Raw genomic sequence first — 12,441 nt, 5'->3', positions numbered from 1 at the left:
TGGATACTTCAGAGTCCCATTCAGAAATGTTCTTATAGAATACATGTTTTGGCAGTTGTCAGTCTTCGCATTCAGTCGACATAAATTCTAGCTGCAAACTAGTAATTAGTATCAAAGATTTGCTCTTATTCTGTCGGTATCAATAGTCTCAGAGTTGAACCATTTCCACCAGTGTAGCCAATGCTCCACTTAGTTTGGTTAGGAATTCAACAATCGAGGAATGCATGGTCTCTACTCAAACCTTAGCCCTCTCAGTAATCGAGGTACGCTTGGTCTGCAGTGGGCTTCTCCAGGTGGGGTTTATATTCGGAACAGCAGAAAAGGGCTGTCCCATGAAGCCAGATCAATGTCTGTGCTCATGTGGCGGGCCAATGACTTATAGTATAAAATCACATTACATAATTTCACAAATAGTTGAATTTTTACTCCTTCATTTTATACAATAATTAGATGCAAAACTCATAACAGAGACTCTTGTTTAAACAGAGTTATGGTAATGTGGCTGTATTGTCTCTCATGAGGTCACAAACATTAGACAAAATGGACCGGTCGTAGCTGGATTCTCCACCGACCGTTTACACATTCTCCAAAACATGGATATTGTTCAGTTCTCAAGTTCTGTGAGGTAGAAGAAGTTCCTTTGTTCTACTGTGAACCCACTCTCTATACTGCATGGCCAAGGGGGGGGCGGGGGGGGGTGGAGTCTGAGATAAACCTGAGATAAAAGAGCCTGGGTGTAGGGGGAAGAGAGAGGTGGTGAGAGAGAGTTGGTGCTTGCTATATCTAAAGAGGGCACCGTAGGCAACGTGGCTTTTCACACAGGTATACATTTGCTGTATAAAAATGTTTACTGTTCCTAAACAACATTCCTTGTAGTTGGAGCATGGAAAACAAACGGTCGACTACATCCCTTTTCCTTTTCTTGAAAACAAGACGAGTGGCGTATTTCAACACTCGTGTTGTTTTTAGGGCAACCCTTTCCCATGAATCAGTGATCTGCATCTAGATCAACAAGCACAATAGCCCACAATTGACCTGTTTGGCCCTTGGGGTTCCGACTGAACAATGGCTGTCTTGTCGTTGCAATGAGGAGAACATATACACACACACCAAAAGAGTTGTTCAGTAGCACCACACCAGACAGACAGTAGGGTCATACAACCACAGGCATGAAATGCTTCTCATAGTCCGAAACAAACTGATCGTCCTCCAACAAGCTCCCGGACTCTCCCCCATCCCTCTCCTCCTCGTCAGTATCAATAATTTTACTGTAACCCTCGTCAGCATCCTCCTCCTTTTCCGCCTCTTCATCAGTCCTTATGTGGGTGCGCTCCTCTCCCACCACCCCCTCTGTCTGTCCATCAGGGCTGGACCTTTTCCTAGGACAGGCATTGGCATCCCAGAAAGGGTTTTCCACCACCTCCAGCTCAGAGATCTTTGGGTTAGACTCCAGAGGAGAGAAGATCGCCGTCAAGGAGCTGTTAAACTGGAGCAACAACAGGCAGGGAGTCATAAACATTCATTTATTCCTCTATGGTTGTATGTTATGCCCTGACTGGTGATAATATCACTCAAGGGAATGGTATATTACTAGCCCAATACAGCCCCTGCTACTGTATGTGGTATAATCAACATTTAGGTTCATGTAGTACGCACATTCTTTATTTTACAACAGGTTCTTACTGGAACATTACAAATAAGATACCATCCATATCTATAGGTAGTGTGTTCCCTTGACCTAAATGGCTGAAGAAAAACCAGGCAGGAAGACATGATGAACTCTGGGCCTCTGCCTGGGGCTCTGTCCACCACTAACTAGAATACTATAAGACTAACTAATATCAGACTCACTGATACTAGATTAGTCAGTCACAGCCACATAGTGATGGTCTGCCCTGCACTCACCTGCAACTTCATCTGTTGGAGCAGTTTGCTGTTGCTGGGGTCAGGCACTTTCGCACAATTCTTCATTTGTACACTACAGAAAATACACAACAGTATCATTCACATACTGCACACCAAAAGAGTTGTGTTCCTTCAATTGACATGTTCATTTGTATATCACCTTAAAGGGGTAGAAATATTTGATCCATTGTTTTAGTTGAAAGGGGTATGACATATGGTTTGTTTTATGTTTTTGATCAAGACCATTGTTATGGAGGGCATAATTGAAAGCCCAACTCAACTGCCCGATCTCATTTCCACTTCCTCAAGTGTTTCCCCTTTCGTAAACCTATTTCTGGCATGGGTGAACTTTCAGAGAGAGAGAGGAAGGAGACATGAGAGAGCACCACACCCTGTATGTGTTCAGTCGGCACGAAACGTTGCAAAGCCTTTTAAAACATTTTGCATCAGTGTGCCCTAATGAACATGGCCATGGTTCAAGACAATGAGGAAATAATCAGAATCAGGCTATTTGGGTTGAAGTATGGGAATCCAGTTTCTCACATTATGATGATCAATAGCAACATCCCTGCTATTATTCCTGGCACCAGATATTTGAGGAAACCTGTGACAACAAAGGGAGGGAGATGGGGGAGGTCAGAAGGCAAAATGACCAATTAGACCGCAATCCATGTTCATAATCACATACTGTAGCACAAAGGTCTATTTCAAACAAAGCATGCATTCAATATTACACTGTTATTATTTTCTAAGGAACTTCAGGACACTTTCTGTTTTAAAGCTGATGTTATATACAGTATTATACACAACCTATAATAATATTTCTAGTTTGTTTAATAATAAATAATAATTAGTGTTATACATGACCTCAGTGTCACCAGTTAGGTACATAAACACTTAATACATCTCATCACGGTTGTTAGAGAACAGCTATACGCTTCTTGTCATCATTATCAAATTACTACATGGCATAGTGGTAGAATACCATGGCTGTTCTCAGTAGAGAAGTTGATGGTTTCACTGGGTCCCAGTCCAGCCTTAGTCTCAGCCCTGATCCAAACCTGGTGGTGACCAGATGTAAGTCCTGACAGATGGAGGCTGTTCTGGTCCCTACTCACGTTGTACACTGCAGATGAAGGAAAGGTTTAATGATTGGGAGCAAGGCCACTGATGTGTGGGAACGAGAGTGTGCAGCACGGTAGCCTGTGGACAGTCTGGTCCCAGATCTGTTTGTGCTGTGTTTATTTAACTAGGCAAATCAGTTACGAACAAATTCTTATTTACAATGACGGCCTACCCCGGCCAAACCCGGACGACGCTGGGCCAATTGTGCGCCGCCCTATTGGACTCCCAATCACAGACAGATGTGATACAGCCTGAAATCAAACAAAGGATGCCTCTTGCACTGAGATGCAGTGTCTTAGACCGCTGCGCCACTCTGGAGCCGATAATGACAATAGGAGTTGGCAAGACAGAACAAACAGATCTGGGAACAGGCAAAAATATTTCATACTATTTAAGCTACTACAATGTAATGCTATAGTTTATGCTAATGTACACAACGGGCAGTGGAGACTGCACTTTTATTCTAACAATATAGCATTGTAGCAACAAAAGATTTATCCCAGTTTATCCACTGTCTCTGTGTTGTTTACCTGTAACGTTGTTTAATACCAGCTGATAGCACAGTATGAGCCCCTTACTCTGGGTCAGGGAGATGTGTTGCCAGGACAAAGTCACTTGAGAGTCAGAGATGTGCTGAACCTTGAACTCAGTCACTTTGGGTGGGACTGAGGAGTGATTGAGAGAGGAGGAAATGGAGGTGAAATGGGTAGAGGAATAGTCAAAAGTAGCAGAAAAATAAACAATAAATAAAACATTTTACAGTGAGTTAAAAGGCCGGACAAATTAACATTAGGTAAAGACGTGATATTTCAAGTTAGTTAACTCCACTGAAAATCGGTCATGTGCACTAATTGCTCTGATTACATACTGGCATGTACATTATAAAGACTTGTATTTCCATGCTCTAATATACTTACGTCCATGAAGAGAATACGAGATTGCAGACGCAAGCAGGCAGCTACTGTTGATGAACACTGCAAACAATGACACATTGTAGGCAGTGTGGTTCTCAAAACCACCTGTAGGTGGAGACAGAGACAAAAGCGATGCTGTCATCTTGAAACCACTTTGAAACATTACAAAATATCAATAAATATGTTCAGAAAGAAATGGTATCATAGATCAGTTTAAGCCACACAAACCTCTTAAAATGACTGACGTATGATTTTGGTGCACTATAATCCAATCAAAGCCCTGTGTCGGAGGAAGTCCCACCTGCTTGTACTGCACCACATACTCATGCATGTTTTCAATGGGCTGGGGTGGCAGGGACCAGGATACATTGAGGCTCAATATATCCTGGTTCACAGTGAAGGATAGCTCTGGCACCTGTAGACCTAAGTGAAAGAGAAACATACAAACCTACACTATTATCACACTCACACACACCTTTCAAATAAAATAAAATTGTATTTCTCACATGCGCCGAATACAACAGGTGTAGACCTTACAGTGAAATGCTTACTGACAAGCCCTAACCAACAATGCAGTTTAAAAAAATAACAATAAGAAATAAAAGTAACAAATAATTAAAGAGCAGCAGTAAAATAACAATAGCGAGACCATATACAGGGAGTACTGGTACTGGCGCAGAGTCAATATGTACATATAAGTAGTTATTAAAGTGACTATGCATAGAGCAGCAGAAAAGAGAGGGGGGTGAGAAAAGAGAGGGGGTGAGAAAAGAGAGGGGGTGAGAAAAGAGGGGGGTGAGAAAAAGAGGGGGGTGAGAAAAGAGAGGGGGTGAGAAAGAGAGGGGGTGAGAAAAGAGAGGGGGTGAAAAGAGAGAAAAGAGAGGGGGTGAGAAAAGAGAAAAAGAGAGGGGGTGAGAAAAGAGAGGGGGTGATGTGAAAAGAGAGGGGGTGATGTGAAAAGAGAGGGGGGGGGTGAGAAAAGAGAGGGGGGTGAGTGAAAAGAGAGGGGGTGATGTGAAAAGAGAGGGGGTGATGTGAAAAGAGAGGGGGGATGATGAAAAAGAGAGGGGGTGATGTGAAAAGAGATGGGGGTGATGTGAAAAGAGAGGGGGTGATGTGAAAAGAGATGGGGGTGATGTGAAAAGAGAGGGGGTGATGTGAAAAGAGAGGGGGTGATGAAAAGAGAGATGGGGGTGATGTGAAAAGAGAGGGGGGGTGATGTGAAAAGAGAGAGGGGGTGGGAAAAGAGAGGGGGGTGATGTGAAAAGAGAGGGGGTGATGTGAAAAGAGAGGGGGGTGATGTGAAAAGAGATGGGGGTGATGTGAAAAGAGAGGGGGGTGATGTGAAAAGAGATGGGGGTGATGTGAAAAGAGAGATGGGGGTGATGTGAAAAGAGATGGGGGTGATGTGAAAAGAGAGGGGGGGTGATGTGAAAAGAGATGGGGGTGATGTGAAAAGAGAGGGGGGGGTGATGTGAAAAGAGATGGGGGTGATGTGAAAAGAGAGGGGGGTGATGTGAAAGAGAGATGGGGGTGATGTGAAAAGAGATGGGGGTGATGTGAAAAGAGATGGGGGTGATGTGAAAAGAGAGAGGGGATGATGTGAAAAGAGAGGGGGTGATGTGAAAAGAGAGGGGGGGGTGATGTGAAAAGAGAGGGGGGTGATGTGAAAAGAGATGGGGGGGGGTGATGTGAAAAGAGATGGGGGTGATGTGAAAAGAGATGGGGGTGATGATGAAAAGAGAGGGGGGGTGATGTGAAAAGAGATGGGGGTGATGTGAAAAGAGATGGGGGTGATGTGAAAAGAGATGGGGGTGATGTGAAAAGAGATGGGGGTGATGTGAAAAGAGATGGGGGTGATGTGAAAAAGAGAGGGGGTGATGAAAAGAGAGGGGGTGATGTGAAAAGAGATGGGGGTGATGTGAAAAGAGAGGGGGGTGATGTGAAAAGAGAGGGGGTGATGTGAAAAGAGATGGGGGTGATGTGAAAAGAGAGGGGGTGATGTGAAAAGAGAGGGGGTGATGTGAAAAGAGAGGGGGTGATGTGAAAAGAGAGGGGGTGATGTGAAAAGAGAGGGGGGTGATGTGAAAAGAGAGGGGGTGATGTGAAAAGAGGGGGGGGGTGATGTGAAAAGAGAGGGGGTGATGTGAAAAGAGAGGGGGTGATGTGAAAAGAGAGGGGGTGATGTGAAAAGAGAGGGGGTGATGTGAAAAGAGAGGGGGTGATGTGAAAAGAGAGGGGGGTGATGTGAAAAGGGTGATGTGAAAAGAGAGGGGGTGAGAAAAGAGGGGGGGTGATGTGAAAAGTCTGAAGCCATTTGATTAGATGTTCAGGAGTCTTATGGCTTGGGGTTAGAAGCTGTTTAGAAGCCTCTTGGACCTAGACTTGGTGCTCCGGTACCACTTGCCGTGTGGTAGCAGAGAAAACAGTCTATGACTAGGGTGGCTGGAGTCTTTGACCATTTTTAGGACCTCTCTCTGACACCGCCTGGAATAGAGGTCCTGGATGGCAGGCAGCTGGGCCGTACGCACTACCCTCTGTAGTGCCTTGCGGTCGGAGGCCGAGCAGTTGCCATACCAGGCAGTGATGCAACCAGTCAGGATGCCCTCGATGGGGCAGCTGTAGAACCTTTTGAGGATCTGAGGACCATTTCCAAATCTTTTCAGTCTACTGGGGAATAGGTTTTTGTCATTCCCTCTCCACGACTGTCTTGGGTGTGCTTGGACCATGTTAGTTTGTTGGTGATGTGGACACCAAGGAACTTGAAGCTCTCAACCTGCTCCACTGCAGCCCCGTCGATGAGAATGGGGGCGTGCTCGGTCCTCTTTTTCCTTTTGTCCACAATCATCTCATTTGTCTTGATCGCGTTGAGGGAGAGGTTGTTGTCCTGGCACCACACGGCCAGGTCTCTAACCTCCTCCTCATAGGCTGTCTCGTTGTTGTCTCTAACCTCCTCCTCATAGGCTGTCTCGTTGTTGTCTCTAACCTCCTCCTCATAGGCTGTCTCGTTGTTGTCTCTAACCTCCTCCTCATAGGCTGTCTTGTTGTTGTCGGTGATCAGGCCACTGTTGTGTCATCAGGAAACTTAATGGTGGATTCCCTTACCTGATGTGGGTAGAGCTAGGGGAGCAGGTTTGCTGGCACCCTGGGAATTGTAGACGGACACATCCACCGATGATACACCCCACAGAGAGGGTGTGAAGCGGCATCTCTTCTCTTGACAGACACAAAGGCCACCAGGCTTTGACATGGACACGTTCACAACTGCCACTGTCCCGTTACTGTATGATAATGTTACCACGTACCCCAGCACCTTCCCCTGAGCCAACCAGGTGGGCATCTCCTGAGGATAGATACCAGACAGGGGTATTAGTTATAGCAGGCTATAGGGAAGGGGGTGTTTTGGAGAGGCAGGTAGCCTAGTGGTTGAGAGCATTGGGCAAGTAACCGAAATGTTGCTGGTTTGAATCCCAGAGACGACTCAGTGAAAAGTCTGTTGCTGTGCTCTTGAGCAAGGCTCTTAACCCTAATGGCTCCTGTAAGTCGCTCTGGATAAGTTCTTATGATTAGAAAATGCATAATCTTTTGAAACATCAATCACTTGTCTAACTGGATTATATGGTACAGTTTGAGAGATATATATATATATATACACATATACACACACACACACACACACACACACACACACACAATACCGTTCAAAAGTTTGGGTTCACTTAGAAATGACCTTGTTTTTGAAAGAAAATCTCATTTTTTGTTGATTAAAATAACATCAAATTGATCAGAAATACAGTGTAGACATTGTTAATGTTGTAAATGACTATTGTAGCCGGAAACGGCAGATTTTTAATGGAATATCTACATAGGCGTACAAAGGCCGATTATCAGCAACCATCAGACAGTTTGCGCTGTTCTGTGAAAGGAGTAGTACACAACGTTGTACTTGATCTTCAGTTTCTTGGCAATTTCTCACATGGAATAGCCTTCATTTCTCAGAACAAGAATGGACTGATGAGTTTCAGAAGAAAGTACTTTGTTTCTGGCCATTTTGAGCCAACAAATGCTGATGCTCCAGATACTCAACTAGTCTAAAGAAGGCCAGTTTTATTGCTTCTTTAATCAGAAAACATTTCAGCTGTGCTAACATAATTTCAAAAGGGTTTTCTAATGATCAATTAGCCTTTTAAAATTATAAACTTGGATTAGCTAACACAACATGCCATTGGAACACAGGAGTGATGGTTGCTGATACTGGGCCTCTGTCCACCCCTCCTTCACCCGGTCCAAGCAGGATTCGGCTCGCGCTCCCGAGGGAGTATGATGGGACGGCTGCCGGATGCTAGTGGTTCCTACTACAGCTGGAACTCTACCTGGCAACCGTCCACCCGGCTCCTTCGGGACATGAGCATGTCCACCCTCGTCTCCTGCCTCTCAGGCAAAGCACCAGATTACCATATTAATCCCTCGTTCCATGTGTCTCTCCTCAGGCCGGTGGTGGCTGGTCCACTCCAGGAGTCTGAGGTGCGGGAGGTTCCTCCGCCCCCTCTGGGCATCGAGGGGGACCCGGCGTATGCTGTTCGAGTCATCCTGGACTCGAGGCATCGGGCGAGAGGCCTTCAGTTCCTCGTGGAGTGGGAGGGGTACGGTCCGGAGGACAGATGCTGGGTGCCGGTGGAGGACGTCTTGGACCCTTCATTGCTACAGGAGTTCCACCGTCTCCATCCGGATCGCCCTGCGCCTCGTCTTCCGGGTCATCCCCGAGGTCGGTGTCGGCGGAGGGTACTGTCACGACTTCCACCGAAGTCCCTCTCCTTGTTCGTTCGGCGGTCAACGTTACATTTCCATTTGTTTTACACACCTGGTTCCAATTCCCAAATTACATGTTCATTATTTAACCCTCTGTTTTCCCCATGGTTTTTGTGCGTGTGTCACGACTTCCGCCGAAGTCGGTCCCTCTCCTTGTTCGGGTGGCGTTCGGCGGTCGACGTCACCAACCTTCTAGCCATCATTAAACCATTTTTAATTTTCCATTGGTTTTGTCTTGTCTTCCTGCACACCAGGTTCCAATCCCATTCATTATATGTTGTGTATTTAACCCTCTGTTTCCCCTCATGTCCTTGTCAGAGATAGTTTGTTTGTGTGTTCGTGTATTATGTATTGGCGCACAACGGGTTCTTGTACCCACTTTTATTTATCTTGTATTTTTGGTTATGGAGTTTTGTTAAGTCTACTAAACGACTCCATTTATACTAAGTTGGATTCTCCTGCGCCTGACTTCCCTGCCACCTACACACACGCTATTACAGAGTGATTGGTTCTTGTATACGGTTCGTTATTGTTGGCCAGCATTATTGTTTGTATTTGTAATACTTTTTGAGTAAATTACGTTTTATTACTCATATCTGTTGTCCTGCGCCTGACTCCTCTACACCAGCTTCACACAGGATTGATTACAAACAAGGACATTTCTAAGTGACAACAAACTTTTGAATGGTAGTGTGTGAACATATATAATATATATATATATATATGACCTATTATGATGGGATGTTGTGTTAACATACCTTCCACATAAGGGCACATTGAGAAAGCTCAGAGGTGACTCCACAGTCACTCCACACATCCAATGCTTTCACAGGCGCTGAGAACGAGAGAGAAATAGTTTAATCATCTATCACCACAGAATAAGTGAACAAATATTTTCAAGCTGTGGAGACCACAGGATTACATTACCCATCAGCACCCACTGACAGACCTGACTCAGAACTCCATGCTTTGTAGACTGAGCTCCAGTCACTCATCAGGGCCTGAGGGCCCTCACAGGCACAGCGCACCTGGAACTCATAAACAGTGTAGGGCCGTGGAGTCAGGAGTAGGAAGCTGCGTAGGATGTCCTCTTCCTGAGCAGGACATGAAAGAATGACACACAAAAGAACAGGGAACGGGCAAGAGGCGGCCGCAGGGATGGGGGGGATGAGGGATTATTTTGGATTAAAAAGCAACTCCAGGCTACATTGCACATTTAATAGCTTATAGAAAGTACAATTATAATGGAGTTAATTATTTTGAAATAGCTGGCTTTTTCTGCACGCAAATAGATTTTGACAAATAAATTGGTCCCAAAAGAATCTGTGCATGCGGCCCTCGAGCCTCAAAAAGTTACCCATCCCTAACTCAGAAGGACAACATTCCCAGTACGAAATTCCCACAGATAATCGAGAGACAATGTTATTTCAATGTTTCATTCCCCACATCTAAGGGACTGAATGTTTGAAAAAATAAACAAGTGACCCTCCCCTATACCCAAAATAATAATTACACTCCTAGGTCAGGCCAGAGCCTTAGATATGCAGTTTTAGAAACTGTTCTTAGTTTTGTAAGCATTACATGGCAAAGTAGCCAAAGTTGTCTATCAACAGCAAAAATTGAACGCAACAGAACCAGTTACAACCGGAATACCTGATCATCAATGAAGTACAGAAAAAGCCATTCATTGTTTTAACACAGCATTGTTTTAACACAGCATTGTTTTAACACAGCATTGTTTTAACCACATATCATCAGGTAGGCCTATTTGTATTTATGATGGATCCCATTAGCTGCCAAAGCGGAAGCATACTAACTTCCTGGGGTCCAGCAAAATTAAGGCAGTTTATACAAGCTTAAAAACATTCCAATACATTCACAGATGTTTGTGCCAATGTTTGTGTTGCTTCACAGTCCCCGCTGTTCCTATATGCACAAGTAACTTTTCTTCATTTGGTAAACTATCATTTTCTAATAGATTCTATTTTATTCCATGATATTGTTGTTCCAAAATAGATGTGTGTTGACTGTGATTAGGGCATGGCAATAGAAGACCACTGCTAGGCTAAATGAACAAACTAGCCATGGATAGCTCATCGCATGATTCTCAAACCAACAAGACTGGCCAAACTCGTGGTTCTAAAAGTGAATTCAAAGGCAGTGTAGAATGACTGCATAGCCTAATAAGACATTTTTGGTTCATTTATTTTTGAATTCAAAGTATTTTTTTCACATTTTCATAACCTAATCGGTCCCAAATAATCAGTGTAAATGACTTGAATATGGCTTATTGGGAGGTCAATAACTCTGATAAATACCTTCATTATGGGCAACGAAACATATTGTTTTTATTAGAATCAATTCTAGCAGTATAGCAGTCTCCTGCCCTCTCCCTCTCAAACAGGGCATCAGTAGGCCTAGTAATGCAGTGTAGGCTAGTTTTATATACACCATCCCAGCAGCAGATAAACTCAGGAAAAAGAGTACATTTTCTTAGAAATATAACTTTGCCCTGTGCTTCTCCAAGCATGCTCTTCGTATAGTCTAGGCCTACAGCATAGGCTATGGATCATTTGATTGAGACCACACTAGTTGCACTTGATATTGCGCGCCCAGCAGAGAATCAGGGATGAGGGGCAGCATCGAGCACACATCGAGATATAATAAGCAACTCATTCTCAATATGACATTTAATCGATTACAAATTACATGACCCTCCCCTGGATTAAATTTAAAAAATACTAAACCCTCCCCGACTGAAATTGAAAAAACATCATCTTCTGTCCTGAAGTGCACAGTAATCCCTGCATTGGATTGGTGTAGGTTTGGGCGGGAGGGAGTTTCCAAAATGTTTCTTATACCGGTCTATTTACTTTAAATCCATGAATGGAAGTGAAAAAGTACACACTTGGGGAAATGAACAAAACCCCAGCCATGCTCAGCTCACTCACCTGAGTCCAGCCCTGCTGGTCCTGGGGGCGATACTGGACCTCACAGAGTTGGTCAGAGCTGCCTTGATCCTCACACTGCACAATCCAGTAGATCTCCAAAGGCTGAGGGCAATGGTGAGTGATTTCAGGGGTGGGTGGCTTTTCTGGTAGAGGAATGGATAGGGAAGAGAGGACAGAGTGGGAGAGTGAAAGAAAGAGAGCAAGAGAGAGAGCAGGAGATAGAGAGAGGGTGGTGGAGATAGAGAGAGGGTGGTGGAGATAGAGAGAGTGTGGTGGAGATAGAGAGAGTGGTGGAGATAGAGAGGGGTGGGGGAGAGAGAGGGTGGAGGAGGGAGAGGGTGGTGGAGGGAGAGAGAGGGTGGTGGAGATAGAGAGAGGGTGGTGGAGATAGAGAGAGGGTGGTGGAGATAGAGAGAGGGTGGGGGAGATAGAGAGAGGGTGGGGGGAGAGAAAGAGCACAAAAGAGAGTCAGTAAGACAGCTGGAGAGAGACAGAAACTGAAAGTGTAATGTCTGTCCCTCTGAATAAATAGGGAATGTACAGAGAAGAGTCATCCCTGACTGACTCACTGATATCTCCAGTGTTGAAGGCAGCCATTGTAGACGTGGCAGAGCCATGCTGGTTCGCAGCTTTGACCAACACAGTCAGGTCACTGTAACTGGTGTAAAGTTCACGAGGGATCACACCACTCACATTGGTGCCCTCCACCACGCTGCTAATGCTGAAAAGGAAGTTGC

The 12,441-nt window shown here is 44.8% G+C and overlaps 1 protein-coding gene across 5 annotated transcripts in view; it reads right to left on the bottom strand.

Moving 5' to 3' along the window:
- Positions 1-399: 399 nt before the first annotated feature.
- Positions 400-12,441, bottom strand: part of il12rb2l (interleukin 12 receptor, beta 2a, like) — a 28,866-nt gene continuing 16,824 nt past the window's right edge. For all 5 annotated transcript variants that reach the window (XM_042315776.1, XM_042315777.1, XM_042315775.1 and 2 more), the window contains 12 exons: positions 12,274-12,425; positions 11,705-11,847; positions 9,703-9,847; positions 9,512-9,588; positions 7,050-7,287; positions 4,173-4,367; positions 3,948-4,049; positions 3,561-3,695; positions 2,891-3,031; positions 2,449-2,509; positions 1,906-1,978; positions 400-1,486 (listed from right to left, as the gene is read on the bottom strand). In XM_042315776.1, coding sequence (XP_042171710.1) covers positions 1,154-1,486; positions 1,906-1,978; positions 2,449-2,509; positions 2,891-3,031; positions 3,561-3,695; positions 3,948-4,049; positions 4,173-4,367; positions 7,050-7,287; positions 9,512-9,588; positions 9,703-9,847; positions 11,705-11,847; positions 12,274-12,425 — 1,795 coding nt within the window. In that variant the 3' untranslated portion in view covers positions 400-1,153. The remainder of the gene's footprint in view (positions 1,487-1,905; positions 1,979-2,448; positions 2,510-2,890; positions 3,032-3,560; positions 3,696-3,947; positions 4,050-4,172; positions 4,368-7,049; positions 7,288-9,511; positions 9,589-9,702; positions 9,848-11,704; positions 11,848-12,273; positions 12,426-12,441) is intronic.

Source organism: Oncorhynchus tshawytscha, unplaced genomic scaffold (assembly GCF_018296145.1).
Source record: "Oncorhynchus tshawytscha isolate Ot180627B unplaced genomic scaffold, Otsh_v2.0 Un_contig_9053_pilon_pilon, whole genome shotgun sequence".
In the NCBI taxonomy this organism is placed as follows: domain Eukaryota; kingdom Metazoa; phylum Chordata; class Actinopteri; order Salmoniformes; family Salmonidae; genus Oncorhynchus; species Oncorhynchus tshawytscha.
This window is presented reverse-complemented; position numbering and strand designations above follow the sequence as displayed.